General features: G+C 38.7%; 4 protein-coding genes across 4 annotated transcripts; 2 read left to right on the forward strand and 2 right to left on the reverse strand.

Moving 5' to 3' along the window:
- Positions 1–2,671: 2,671 nt before the first annotated feature.
- On the forward strand, positions 2,672–4,411 carry MONOS_3115 (uncharacterized protein; the record flags this gene model as incomplete). The annotated part of the gene is made up of 1 exon (XM_067873091.1): positions 2,672–4,411. One exon carries the CDS (start codon positions 2,672–2,674, stop codon positions 4,409–4,411), a length of 1,740 nt encoding a protein of 579 aa, XP_067720001.1.
- A 739-nt stretch (positions 4,412–5,150) lies between these two features.
- Positions 5,151–6,732, reverse strand: MONOS_3114 (uncharacterized protein; the record flags this gene model as incomplete). Its single annotated transcript, XM_067873090.1, has 1 exon — positions 5,151–6,732. One exon carries the CDS (start codon positions 6,730–6,732, stop codon positions 5,170–5,172), a length of 1,563 nt encoding a protein of 520 aa, XP_067720002.1. The 3' UTR covers positions 5,151–5,169.
- A 207-nt stretch (positions 6,733–6,939) lies between these two features.
- Positions 6,940–11,540, reverse strand: MONOS_3113 (uncharacterized protein; the record flags this gene model as incomplete). Its single annotated transcript, XM_067873089.1, has 4 exons — positions 6,940–11,209; positions 11,259–11,293; positions 11,356–11,434; positions 11,521–11,540. 4 exons carry the CDS (start codon positions 11,538–11,540, stop codon positions 7,009–7,011), a joined length of 4,335 nt encoding a protein of 1,444 aa, XP_067720003.1. The 3' UTR covers positions 6,940–7,008.
- Positions 11,541–11,640: 100 nt separating this feature from the next.
- On the forward strand, positions 11,641–15,118 carry MONOS_3112 (uncharacterized protein; the record flags this gene model as incomplete). Its single annotated transcript, XM_067873088.1, has 2 exons — positions 11,641–12,060; positions 12,111–15,118. The coding sequence occupies 2 exons, from the start codon at positions 11,641–11,643 to the stop codon at positions 14,901–14,903; spliced, it is 3,213 nt and encodes a 1,070-aa protein (XP_067720004.1). The 3' UTR covers positions 14,904–15,118.
- Between the last annotated feature and the right edge of the window lie 15 nt (positions 15,119–15,133).

A 15,133-nucleotide genomic window follows, 5' to 3' on the forward strand; every position in this document is an offset into this window, starting at 1 on the left:
TTATCGTCAATCACCATATACTTCTAATTCATCCTCCTCACTGCAGGCTCAGCTATCGGCTGTTTTTTGGATGCTTCTGTTTCTGCTCCTAACCTTATCATTATAATTTTTATACTGCTTCTGCTACTGCCGTTGAATGTAATGATGCTTCTTGTTCTGTAACTTCTTCTGCTTCTCCTCCTCCTCCTCCTTATTCTTCCGTTCATGTTTCATCTTCTCCTTCTTTATCTTTCTCTTCTTCTTTCACAAGCCACAATATAAATTCCACCCTTCGGGTTTAACAGCCAGCCACCTCTTCCTCCTTCAATGCTTCTTCTTTATCTTCATCTTCTTTTGCTATCTTCAAATCTTCCTCTGATTCTAAGGAATTCTTCTTATCTTCTTATCTTCTTCATTCTTCTGTATCAATATCTGTATATTTGCTTGTACGAATGCTTATACTTGTGCTTATGCTAATGTTTGTTTGATTCCGCTTGATTCTCTATTTGAATGACAGTGCATGCAAACGAGGCTGTTGTGGAATGCATATGCTGATTGGAAGCTTTAAAGGATGAGAGACAAGAAAATTCATATCCAACTAATCAAGAAGACGAAGAAGTCAATGAAGGCGAAGAAGAAGATTTTGATGATTATGACGATGATAACCATGATATTTGCGATATCTGTTTCAGCTATGCCATTGTATGTAAGATTTGCATTGGGTGCATTGAAGGTGTGTATGCTTGAGCAGAATCGAAGGAAATGAAGCATTCAAAGGTATTCTCGATCGCTGTAACCTGGCGTTTATCTTGTTTTCCCACAGACATCAACTTCTATTCCACTGTTTGCAATGTTTTGGCTTTGATTGAAGAAGAGGTAGCTTTCTGTGCTGTTATCATAGCTTGTTGCAAGCATGAAGTTCCATACAATGGATGAAATGGATTGTTTTGTTCCCAATTTGATGAATGGGGAATTGGATGTAGCTGCTTGTGCTGAAGAATACGTTGTCCATATGCAATTTGTTGCGGCGTTGCAATAGAAGAAGCAAAAAAAGGCAAATAATTCAATTTCTTATGAAATGTTATATTTATATGGATTTTTGCTTTTTTATTTGTATTGTTTTATTTCTTTTAACTTGTTATGATGCTAACGTTAGAGTTATGCGTATAACTCTTTCGGATTATCGATGTGAAAGGTAGTATTTGGTTTCCAAATTAAACTGAAAAAAAAAAGTATATATCACAGTTAAAAAAAAAGTTATAAATTACAAAAAAATACAAGCAAACCTATCTCAAATAATGAAAATTATCGTTAAGCAAAAGATTAACAACAAGAATAAACATTATTCAAGCGATTTTTATGTAGATACGTTATCTATGAATGTCATTTCGTCAAAACAATTGTAAAAACTCAATATTTCGATTTTTTGTTCAACTTAATGTTATAAACACAATCAATCATACATATCTAATTGTTTGTAATTGTAAAAGATGTTTTAACATCTAAAAAAATAAAGAATGAAATGAAATGAAGCGACAAAAACTGAAATGTTGATTAAAATGAATGAATTGATTTTTGTGAAAGTGGATATCTCTTCAAAACTTTATTAATAACAGCCACAACACCTAACATTGCTGCGATACGAACCAATGTCTTTTGGAATTTCTTCTTTTCAATATCAGGGAAGAAATAGCCACGCTGGTCGCCCATTATTTTGATGAACCAATACTTAGCGACAATTTCAGGATTTTGCCAATTTTTCCGAATGCAGCTGCGCTTAAACTTGCAATCAATCAAAAATTTAAACCAAGCATCTTCCGAATCCTTTATTAGAATTTTTGAATTATTTGGCATTTTTCTTTGGTAAACTTTTTGTAATGCCCTCTGAGCAGTCAAATAAGTATTTTTTGTAACTGGAGTGTACATTAAAGGCGTGAAATCAATGCCTTCTCGATACAATTTTCTGACATATCTCAAACGATTATATTCAATTGCATATTTGTATTCATTGATCCATAAATCAATAACAGAACTATTCTTAGGTGCAATAATAAACCCATTTTCAAGTTGGCGATCTGGCTTGTGATAGCTATTAAAAACCATCATGTCTGATTGTGTATCAACTGTTTCCTGATATAATTTTTCAAATTCTTCGGCTGAATTGATGAGTGAAGTTGCATCAAGCCAAATTCCACCATATTTTCTAAGTAAAGCGAGTCGAAAATAGTCAGATTTATGCTGGGAAGACAATGTTTTGAATCCTTTGGGGAGATCTGAGAAATCTATGTATCCTTTCATTATATCGTCGTTCAAAAATGTGATTGTGAAGTTTGAAAGTAATTGAATGTTGTGACCAACAAATTGTTTCACATATTCTGGGGGATTTCTATCCCAATGCACCCAAATTAAACGAGGATATTCCTTTTGCACTTCACAATGAACAAAATTAATAACAATGGAAAGGAATATAAGCATAAAACTCTCCAATATTTACAGTTATTGCAAACAGTTATGGGATTATTAATTTTCAAATAATAATATGGAGCAATTGATCAATTTTCAATTGTTGCATTTTCTCGAAGTATATTTGATTTTTTTGAAGTTTTAAAATTTATATTGAGGTTTTTATCGAGATATATTTCATAGAAAAGGATTTTGTTGAATTTTAACTTGCAGTTAGTGCTTATCAAAAATGGATGAAATATCCATCTTCTCACACGTATCTCAAAAACAAAAATATAGGCAACAAACGTCTTTTTATTGGGATTATGGAGCATTTACAAATGTTTATATCGCTGGCTCGTTCAATGGATGGAAAGCGAAGATATCGCTTCAGCCTTATCCAGATTCTGTTGTGGATTGTAGAGGTCCAACTGCAGAAGATATAAAGCTTGGAAGATATTCCCAAGCTCAATTACAGAATTTATCAGAGTTATCATCTTCTCATATTGGGTCTCTCGAAATCAAAAAGAAGAATTATAAACCTCAGAGCTCAATGGAGGAAGAAGGGAAAATTACTCATTGGATAAAGCATTGGGGAGTTACTCTTGAGCTTCCTGTTGGATGCTTTTGCTTTAAATTTGTTGTTGATGGAGAATGGAAATTTGATCCCCGTTATCATCATGGATTTGATGCACGCGGATCTATTGTTAATGAAATAATAGTGGTTGCTCCCGTAGAAATGCTGCTTTCGTTGGATAAAGAAAGAAAGCATTACATTGAGGATCAATTTCTGGAAGGAAGAGAAAGCAGATCATCAAACGAAATAGATGGATCTGAAGATTACAAAGATGATAAATTGACCGAAATTTCCTCAGTCAAAACAAAGTCAGCAGCAAATCAAGACGAAGAAGATAAGAACCAAGCCAAAGAAAAAGATTACGATACTGATAGCCTTGTCAGGTCGCATCGGTGGGGAAAAGGTAGATTTCGAGAGGGATTATTTGAGTGTATTTTTGGAGGTGTTTGGGGTGACGATATAAGAAAGGGCTTAGAAGGCAACAAACTTGAAAAAGAAAAAGAGAAAATGCAGCGCGGGCTAAAAGGATCATTCAAAGAGAAAGAGAAAGAAAGAGAAAAAGAGAAAGAAAGAGAAAGAGAAAGAGAAAAGGGCTATTCGCAAGAGGCATTTGACATCGGTGTCTATCTGAACTACGGGGAGGCGACGCTACTTCCCCCGCAGCTGCGAAGAGGCAATCTTGTCATCCAATACAGACGCCAGCGCGGAGTCGAGCCGTTTCTTCTGCCGCTTCCGATGCATGTGGAAGTGGGGCATCTGTTTCTGTGCCAAAGAGTGGAGTCGACAAAGGAAAAAGCCATCAGAAAATGGAAGGAAAAAGCAGAGGCAGCACACAAAAGAGAAGAAGAGATGAAAAAGCTGGAAAGAGAAAGAGAAAAGCAAAGAGAGAAAGAAAGCGCCATTTCTCAGTCGCTTTCCACTTCGGTTTATGGATCTTACCAGGCATATCCTTCTATTTCCTTTTCTTCCTCTTCTTCTTCCTCTTCTTCAATGAATATGTATCCATCTTCAGATCAAGTCAATTCTTACTATCACATCCCTTCCCCCGATGCTTCAATGTCCTTCTCTTCTTCATCGTTATCTTCATCTTCTTCCTCATCTTCTTCATCTTCCTCTTCCACGTCACTCTCCACACTTCATTCACCTCACTCCAGCGCTCCTTTCAGCTCTGCGACATCAACCGCCTCATTTGTCTCCTCTCCCTTCTATCTCTCTCATCTTTTCCTCCCTCCGCCTTTCCTTCTTTCTGTCTCCATCCGCTTCAAACAGAAGTCGGCCACTGTTGTCTTTTATGCCTCGCGCAGCAGGCCAATCGAGACGATGAATGCCGGCGCTGAGAAGAGCGACGAGCTGATCACAAAGATTTACAAGGCGAAAAAGGCAACAATTCAGTCGTTTTTCCATAAAAGATGAAAAGAAACGGAATTTTGTTGTAAAGATACATTTCTTATTTGTTATGAAATTGAGAGTGAAAGCAATTAATTTAAATTAACTTTTCATTTATAATGTTTTTGAGAGGATATTTTTATTGTTTAATTATTTTTTCCCTTCTTCTTGAGGCATTTCACTTTGGAGAGCGTATTTTTTTACGTATTTATTTGGGATCAGCTAGTTTTATTTATTACATGGCGCAAATATGCAAACAAGATCCGAATATGCTTTAATCGTCAATCAATCCAGTTTTCAAATTGTTTGATTTCTGCTAAAAGAGAAAATAGGATCAACAGAATTAAAACGGAGCTGCAGGACAAGATAATCAAATAGTGAAAAAATCTGAAAATTTCAATTTGTTATTCGTATTGAAAATAAGAGATGTGGAATTTTCATTTGTTCACTTTATCAGAGAGAAGCAGATTAAGAAGTGATGTCTATCCATTAAATATAATTCAGAGCGCCTCAATTGGAATTTCAATCAAAGTATCTCAATATTTAATCACATGTTTTTGAATACTAAAAAATACATAAACACTTTTTAATTTTAAAAGCATTGTAACACTAACTTAATAAAATAGAGCACCAAAAGATGAACATAAGTTCTAATTTAAAATTTTTTATGAAAAAATATTTATTTTGATAATTATTAAACTTCATTTATTTTCATATAGGAAAAGCTATAATGTACATTAAAAAAAAAAAAATAAGGTGAAATGCGATACTACGATTAAAAATGCTTAAGCGCGTATTTGAGAAGATGACGGAAAGAAGGAAGATTTTGAAGAAGGGAGCCTGAAAGGTGATGGAGTTGTTCGATAGCGTTCTTTTCTTTTATCTGGCGTCGCAGCAGCACTTGCCCTTAGAGCATTTGAGAAAGAAGAAGACGAAGCTGAAGAGAATCCTGAAGAAGAAGAAGCAGAAGCAGAACTGCCTTGTGCTGAATTTGCAGCAGCCGAGGAGGAAAAAGAAGAAGAGGAAGGATTATAACTGGAGAATGATGATGAGCTCTGCCCAGCAGCTGACGAAGCATTGGGAATTGACTGCTGCCTGGCTGGTGACATGAGAGGAGAACCCAATAACCTTGATCGCGATGAAGACGCGCCAACAGAACTGGAAGAAGCCGAAGGAAAAGAGGAAGAAGATGAGGAAGAAGAAGGAAAAGAAGAAGAAGAAGTCGATTCCATAGACGAACTAGATGAAGATGAAGATGAAGAGGAAGAGGAAGAGGAAGATGATTCTTTTTTGCTTGCGAGATATGATGCAATGAGTGAAGATACATCAGCAAACGGCTTTTCTTCGGATGCTTTCGATTGAATTGCAGAGCGCTTTTGAGAAAATGGATAAGATGTCTGCCTTTTTGATTCTGAATAAGATGGTTTCAAAGAAACATCGCTGGAATTATCAGCAGCAGGAGCAGCAGCATCACTTGGGAAATTTGATGACTGATCCAAAGATTGCTGAGGCATGCTTTTATTTCGAGTCGCAGAAAATGTCGAAGCTGAAGCGCCTTGACGAATAAGTGGTTGAGTTCGTATCTTTGAGAATGAACTCTTTGAATTCTGGGGAGGTTGTAAGAGATACGAACGAGCTTTTGGCTCATCAGAAGTACTTTTCGTTTCTGTTTCTAAAAGTTCTGGTTCGTCATTTGCTTCATTTTCCTTATTCTCTTCAGCAGTCTGAGATGGCAAAGTTTCCAAAGAGGAATACAAATTAAGATGCGGGATGGCAGATTGACGCTTTTGATGCGAAGGTGATGATTCACGTGATAAATATTTCGATGAGTTCACTCGAAAATCTCTGGATGTTTCACTTTCAAGCATCGATTTCGGAGGTTCTTCACTTTGTTCTCCGGAATAAGGCTGCAACGAACTTTCACGCTTTATTGTTCTTTGAGAACGCTGTAAAGGAGGCTTAGAAAGAGTTGAACGAGCAGATTTGTTCTCATCTTTTGAATCTTTATTTGTTGCAGGTTTTTGAGTACGGGAATATCTCAATTTTGTAAGTAAAGCTTCAATTTCAAGCGAAGTGTTTTGCTCAGACTCCTTCAGGGTTACGGCTTCTTCTTTGTATTGAGACGAAACCTGTTCAAGTTGGGCAATTTTTTCTTCCAATGAAAGAGAAAACGATTGACATGTTTGGAAGTGAGGTTGGGAGTCATGAACCAATAAAATATCATCCTGCTGGAAATTTGCTACATCTTTGGTTGTTCGTTTTTTTGAAGACGGAGTTAGCTGCGTCCTTCTTGTTTGATCTTGAGTTACAGAATTTGAAAAAGGAGTTGTCTGAAGAGACGGATACATTCAAAATTTTAATGTCAATCAATCTTAATTCAAATAATTTATTGACTTATTTGATAAAATGATTTTCAATAAGTCCTCTTTGCCAAAGAAAACTGGTTTCACTTTTCAATAAAGCACCCATAAGCAAATCAATTAACTTTTTAAAAAATATTTTTTGAACTCAAAATTTATCTTTGTTAATATTTAGCTTAAAAAGAAATGAATCAAATTATTGAGCTTCTTTATCATTATAACAGTAAGAATGCTTGAATGAAAAAAATTAAAGTGAAGAAATATTCACACACGATGCTGAAGTTGAAATTTTGAAGTGTCCAACGCTGAATGCGGCTGCTGTGAAGTTGAGGGAACAACATAGCTGTAAATAGATGATGACAAAGAAGATTTTGAAGATGTTACAGAAGAAGCAGAATAATCACGTGTAACAGACGATGAAGCAGAAGAATAGTCATTTCTTGATGTGTTCGATTTTTCAATATCTTTTCTGTCTGAATGGTTGCTTTCAAATTGCTCTTCTTCTTCTTCCTCCTCTTCCTCCTCTTCTTCTTCCTTTTCCTCTTCCTCCTCTTCATACTCCTCATACTCCTCCTCAGACTCCTCCTCATTTCCCATCATTTCTGCCTGTTCTCTTGACTCCTTCTCTTTCTCTTCACTTTCTCCCACCATCTGATAAGGGTTCGATGTATGCAACGGATATTGAAGTGGTGAAAGCGACTCAACTTTCTGTGCTTGTTTGCTCTCTGCTTTCGTCTGGCGCATCGGATGCGACGAGATCAGCGCATACGAAAGCGGATGGGGCACATCAGGCGACGCAACCACAGCTGAGGCTGAATGAACGACATGAGGTGACACAAGAGAGGGAGAAAAGAGAGAAAGCGACAATCCTTCTGCTGCTGGCAATGATTCGGGCGTTGAAATAACAGATGAATGAGGGCTTTCAGATGGCTGAGATTTGGAGGAGTGAGGGGATTCGAGAGAAGAACGCTGAGAAGGTGAAGGATGATGCTGCTGTGAAGGAAATTGCTGTGAAGATGAGTTTGAAGATGGTGAAGAAGTGTTTCGTGGGGCAGCATTTGTAGCAAATGATGGAGTATTTCCATTTCCATTTGATTGATTTGCTTTCAGAGGCGAATAACGCTGTTGGTTACCAGTTAGCTCACCATTTTCACTCGATCTGCCAGAACGATGTGAATGCTTTGATGTGTCTGGATGTTGTGTTGATGCACCTTTATTGTCTTGTCTGTTTGTTTGAGATGGCTCTTCACAGAAACGACGCTGACGTTGTTGATGATGAGGATGATGATAATTGCGCAGCCTGTGATGCCTGCAAGGACAGCAGAAGCGATTGTGCTGGTGGCAATCACAGAAACACGCACAATTACACCTATGCTTTTGTAGCGGTTCTTCCAAAGGAGCATCTTGCTTTTCCTCATTCTTTTCATTCTGTTTGCATTCATCCTTCTCTTCTTCAGGGAGTGTTTGCAACTGTTGTGGTGTTGATTCTTTTGGCTGTGTTTTGCGAGGTGGAGAATAAAGAGGGGAATACGGATCATCAGTCGCATGGTACATCAGAGGTTCCACACTCTCTCCTCTGCTCTGATAATCGGCCACTCCGCTGCTTCTGCTGCTGATTGCTGCTTTTTGTATCTGTCTGATTTCATTAAGCGGATCCTTCTCTTCAAAAGCCGATGAAGATGAAGATGAAGACGTGTCTGTTGGGTGTGTTCCAGAAGAAGGATAAGGCTGAACCATCATCCCAATCTTCTCTCCAAGTGCTCTTCCGTAACTCCCATACACTCGCTTTGCACCCACTCCCTTTGAAATAGAAGGTGCTTTCTCTTGCGTCTCATTCGAAATACTGACACGTCCTTTCTTTTTCTTCCTCTTTGATGAAGACTGTGCCAAAGCCACAGCATCCGCCATCTGCTTCATCTTCGCCTCTTTCTCTGCAAACTCCTCTTCGATGATGCGTCTGGCAGCAAAGTATGTTTCTGCCTCAGATGGATCGATTGACACTGGCAGCGGCGGATGCGGCTGAAAACTCTGTGAAAGAGGAGAGGAAGGGTCAAATGTGCTGCTGTGGGGTTCTTGGAAGGAAGTGAATGAAGAGCGGAATGGAGAATTACTCTGATTCTGGTTTCCTCCGCGCGGAGAAAGAGAAGATTGTGATTTCTGTATAGATGGGGAAGAAGAAGAAGAGGAGGAGGAAGAAGAAGGAATTGAAGTGTTTTTCGAGTCAAGCGGAGAAAGCGAAGCTAAGCCGTAAGAGGGAGACAAAGGAACAATTGGCTGCTCAATTGGAGATGCTGTGTATAATGCCCCAAGAGCAGCTGTTGATGTTGGGTCTCTTGTTGTCAGCAGCCCAACATTCACAGGAACAAGCGGGGTTGTCAGAAGCTTCTCTTCTGAAAGAGGAAGAGGCAATGCTCTTTTCACCCGCTTTCTTCCTCTCTTCTTTCGTTTCGCGCTGTTTGCAGCTGAATTTACTGGCAATCCTTTTTTGGACAAAGAAGAAGTGCTTTTGTTGCTCAATTGATTTGGCCTTCTCTCTGATTCAGAAGGCAAACGGTCTGATTGTGCTTGAGGAGTGGCTTTTCTATCATAATTATTATAATTCGCATTATTACCTCGTTTAACTCCCTTTTTGTTTTGTCTTCTTCCTCCTCTTCCCAAAGGCATTCTCATCGTTTTTGATATCCTTTCCCATTCGTCTTCTGAACTGCCATCTGTTCCATTCTGTTCATCTCCAGCTTTTTCAGCATCTTCACGAGTCTTCTCTTTTCCCCTGCATTCTTCATTCACATCATCATATTTTTCATCATTTCTGCCATTGCTCTTCTCCAAAATCCACTTCCCTTTCAGCTCTGTCACTTTCGGCTTCCCGCCGCACATTCCAACAACCCCTTGGAGCAGAGGCCTTGCTGAGTCTACAAACGGCGTCTGGCACTTTCTGATGTTCCTCGTTTTGCCAGCAGGCACCCACGGCCTCAGCCCATCCTGTGTGTTCCACAGAGTGGCCTGTGTTGGCGACAAGGAACGAAGCGGATCGCCTGGCTTGATCAACACTGTCCTCTCATTCGATAAGGAGTGTGAGTGTGTGGAGGAATAGCGAGAAGGTGAAGCAGAGGAAGCAGAGTGAGATGTGCTGCGGGGTGGTGATGCTGACATGCTTCTTCTTCGAGAATATTCTGTTTCTGAGTACGAAGAAGCAGACAGCGAAGCTGAATGAGAAGAGCGCGATGATTTCGAGCGATGCCTGCCAGCAGGACGCAGCACGTATTCAGAGGAAGGACGAATGATATGCCTCATGCGGGACAAAGTACCTCCATCAAAGGCTTTTCGTGGCGGTGACGTTGGAGTGCCTCGCTGTGAGTATTTTGTTGGGAAGACAAAACGGAGTCCATTTGGAGACAGACGCTGGCTGTATCCATTGAGCACTTGAGACGATGGAGAGGCACCTGGAATCAGCATTTCCCTCTGCTCGCTCCCAACTGGGGCTTCAGAACACTCGCTCTCAACAGACGACTCTTCTGACTGCTCTTTTTCGATGTTTGAACTGTCTTCCATTTGCTGCTTATGAACTGTTTTGTTACGCTCATTCTTTCCTTTCTGTTCTTTTTCTTTGAGTGGAGACTTCTGCTTTCGATGATTGTTTGTTGGGTCCTGCTTTTCAATATCATCTGACAAGCGATCTCTTTGCAGAGAAGGTGAACAACGACGTGCTTGCACTTCCTTTTTACCGTCTGCAAATGAATCTTCATCTTCAACTTCTGATCTTTCTTTTTCTTCTTCTTTTTCAATATCCTTTTCGTCAGCTGGCCACTGTTTCTGTCTTGAGCCTTCCACTTCTTCATCAGCATCACGATGCTTCTTGTTGCTTGCTTGAAGACGTGTTCCTTGATTTCTTTTTCTTTGTGCAACACCTTTTCCATCGCATTCATCTTCCACGCAATATGCTTGTCTCTCATCATTTGTCTTTGAGTCATCATAGTGCAATTTTGACGTTCCATATAAGAGTCCCCTTTCAGGTATTTCACTTCTATTAGATTCATCGCCTTTTGCCATCATATCAGAAAAAGATTGAATACCGCCACTACCAACAAGCGGAGGGCGCTGCTGTCTTCCAGTTGCAGAAAAATGCATAGGCGCATCAAAAAGTGAAGGATCCTTTTCAACAACGCTTGACAGCACCGGGCCAAGTAATTCTGCTCGTTGTCTCATATTTTGCCCAAATTTAAGCATCGACCTAACATAATTTTGATGTGCAATTGTTGCAAGCTGCCTCAATTCTTCCCGCCTTTGTTTTTCAGTCCGAACTCGAGGAATCCTTTCTTTTGAAGGAGATTGATTTTGATTGCGAAACGGAACTTGTTGAGATTTTGCAACGTAAGAACGTGAATCTCTTCGTTCATAATCGCTTGACGGAATTTGGTGAAATAGTGGCTCAGGCGTGCAAAAAGAAATTGAATTTAAAGAAGAACTATTTATAGAATAAATTGGTACGCATATTATTGAATATTGTAACAAACCGTTGTGGATAAGAAGGAACCTGAAGAAGTGAGTTCTTTTTGAATATATATCAATTCAACATTTGAAAAACATAGCGTGAAAATATAAAATAATTACCTGGTGAAATTTTGCTTCTGAAAGTGAGTGTTCAGAATCGTCTAAATGATCTAGACGAGTTTTTAGATTTGAAATTACGCTGTGTTCAAAAGAAAAGAAATTGAAGCAATTTCCGTTTTAGCATTAATCATCAAAAAATGCTTGCAAAAATAATATACGAAATACCTTGAAAAGCCAGGCTCCATTTTTTTAAATCCAAACTTAAAAATTAATTAAACTAAAATTTAAAAAGGGTTCTTTGGATTGAAAAAAAATTAGAGAATCAAGATCGTTGAATTTTTCAATATGGTCAAAAAGGAATTGAAGAAGACGAATTCTTCCCATCCCAAAAAAACTGATATTAAGATACCTCCATCGCTTCGCGAAAGAAAAGCAAGAAGAAAGAAGAATTACAAGAAATACTATTATGGAGTTGGAATTTCGATTGCTGTTGTAATACTTTTAATTATTTCAAACAGACCAAGAAAGCAAAGTGTAAATGCCACAAAAACAGAAGATGAGAAATATGATGGAACAAAGCCACCAGCAGATGAGTTGTATAAGCAAGTTGAAAATGATCTTAGAAGAAGTGCACCACTTCAAGCCTATTTTTCAACAAAAGAATTGATGGAAGCAGAAGGAAATTCAACTCGTTCTCTTATTGCCAGGTATCAAAGTGCTTTTTCATTGGGTGACTTTGAAACAGCAGTCAATCTGATTACAAAGGTTTGATTCAAATCTTCAATTGATTTATTTTTGAAAATATATCCCTTTAGCTAGAACTTCGTAAGCGTCTTCCTATGCCATACGATAGAGTTCTGAAAATGCTTGATGAACAAAAACAAGGGCAAGAAATACACCACAAACAAATTGACAATGTTTTTAACACTCTCGATCCAAATAACATTATAAGGAAATTCGAAAATATCAAGCCAGTTAACGCATCAGAGTTATGTTCAGCATCTACAAAACAAAATAATTCTGTTGATCCTCAAAATACATATGTGAATTCTTTGATGGAAACATTGATAGTTGAAGCTGAAAGAAATAAATCAATGAAATCGCTTCTTCCATATTATCGAGAGCCATTATCATCTCCTTTTAATTCTATTTTAATGAACAAGGATATAACAGCAATTGTCAAAAGTGAACAGGAGATCAAATCTTTCATAAAGAGTTCGCATATATTAGATGATGGATACTACAAAGTGAAGCCAATTATCAATGATGAGAATTACTTAGATTTTGTTTCTTCAAAAGGTTTGAAGATGCAAGAGTTATCTGCAACTCAGTCACAGAAAAATCCAGAACTTGATCTGTATCTTGATTCGCTTTATAAAGCAGCTCATTGGTTCAAACGTCTTAACACGTCCTTTGTTGAGAACGATGAGAACCCAATTCTTGAAGAATGGGCAGACAGTCTTCCTTCTCTTAATGATGAAGAATTCAATGAATCGAAAGCGACTGTTCTGAACATCGAAAGAAACGAGACCTTCGAGCGATATATGCTGGCTCATTTGGCTGTGAATGTTGCTGTGTCACACGGATTTATCCTACCTTTACATGGGCCAGCACACGAACAGTTGACTCGCCTTGTAATGAAAATAGGCGAGCTTAACTGGGGCGCTGATGTTTCTTTGAGCGGAGAAGGAAAAGACAAAAAGACAGTTACTCAAGTTAGACAGGAGCTGTATGATTCTGCAGTTTCCATGATGATCAATGTGCTTAACAGAGAAGGAACAGAAATGAATGAAAACAGTCAGAAAATGAAAGAGGAGGTGAAGCGAAGACAAGACAACTACAACAAGAAAGTGGCTAAGCGCGCGGCAGAAGAAGAGAAAAAGACACGGATTGGAGAAGGCAGAGGACTATCAGAAGAGGAAATCACAGATTGGATGATGGGGGCAGATGAGGCAGAGATAGAGAAAGTGCAGAAGGAACACATGATGCGCACTTCTTGCGAATGGAGTGGAAGAGCTGCCACTATATTCCATCCAGACATTGCTGTTTTGATTGTTCTTGACATCTTCAATGCGGCTGTAAAAGTGGCAAATGAAATAGCCGAAGAGAATAAGTTGGCTGCAAACGAGGCACAGAAAGGACTTAGCAGCGGAATAAACAATATTTTAACACCAGCATTTATTAAAGATTTGCATTCGCAAATTTCTCGTACTTCTTCTGTTGCCACTGTCTTTGATGCTACTCGAAACACCAGCTATGTTTCAGCGTTTCAGAGGGGACAATTCAAGAAATACAGAAACGACCGCTTGCTTGTCGAGAAAGAGCACTCAGCCAAGAAGTCATCATCAAAGTTGCAGAAACTTGTGTCGAAGCATATGCGTGAGATAGAAAAGACACCAACTCCAGACGAGATTAAAGAATGGAAGGACACTTTAACGGAATATACTCGCCCATCATTGCAGGTTGCGGCAAAAATCTCAGGCAAAGCTGACATCCAAAAGACACCAGAGAATGAAGTCAATGAAGCAGCGCAACAAACTGAGAAGAAAAATCATAAAAAAGAGAAATCAATTGAAGATCATCTTTCGGAGTTGTGCGAAGCTACAAGAAAGCTTATTGCTGAAGCTGATTCAAAAGACGAGACAAACACATCTCTCGAATCTCTTGTACGCCACTCCCCAACAATGATAGCTTCGTGGTTCATTGATCAATTCCTTGCTCTTCTTCCTTTCCAGGCGCTAAACGAGCCAGTTGCACAACTTGTTGGTTCAGCAATTCTGATGCACTTTAACATGCTACCACTTTCTTTATTTGATCCCAACATCTTCCAGTATTCATCTGGAACGACTGTTCCAGCATACAGATCATCCTTTTATTTCAATCGCTTTGGTGTGGAGGCTGCTGATAGATCTGATTCAATATTACCTCTTGCTGATACGATCATCGGACACCAGGAGCGATTTTTGGTCACAGCATTGTCACTTGGCACGACTGTTATTCCAATGCAAGGGAAGCTTCGTCACGTTCAAAACATCGTTGAAATAAGACAAAAGGAGATCGATAGCGAAATTGAGAAGGATAAAGAATACTCAAAAAGACTATGGGAAGCTATTGACAGAATGAAGAACGAAACAGTATTGTTTGCGAACGAATTTATTGCAAGTCGAAACTCAAATACGAGCAATATCACGTATTCTGTAGAGGATGGGAATGCCAACAACACGGAGGAAACAACACGCTTCCCACTTCGATTCTTCATGGAAGAGCAGAAGATGAAAGCCAGCAACAAAAGTGAGCAAATTGGGGATAACATTCGATTTAACGCTTCTGAGGCGGAAGAAGTCGAAGCTGCTCCGGTTGTGTCCATTCACAGAGACGATCCCCTTTCGATCCTGCCACATTTCACACTTTCAATCCAATTTGACCCAGTTGCACCGACACACCTCACAAAGCTAGCAGTTGTCAGAGTTATTCGCGATGACAGTGATTTGATGAGTAAAAACGAACTGTTGAAGCCCTTCTTTTTCCATTTGTCATCTGATGCAGATTCTTCAATCGTTTTGTTCAAGGAATGGCTGAAAAATGTGTTTTCTGCAATTTTCGGATAATTAAAATAATAATACAAAATAATGCATTTTCTGAATAATGAAATATTTCTTTTGATTCTGAAATATTTACAATGTAATTTTATGTTTTAGCTTGCGGAAGTCGAGCATTTTTTTTCAAGGAGAGAGGATATTTAATTTTCTTTTTTCGCTTTCCCGAATTCTTCGTTTTTTTCAAAAATGAGGAATGCACACAAACAGTAAGTAGAATTGCGTTTGTTTTAATGAATTTT

Source organism: Monocercomonoides exilis, assembly GCF_001643675.1.
Source record: "Monocercomonoides exilis strain PA203 chromosome Unknown scaffold57-524287, whole genome shotgun sequence".
NCBI lineage: Eukaryota > Preaxostyla > Oxymonadida > Polymastigidae > Monocercomonoides > Monocercomonoides exilis.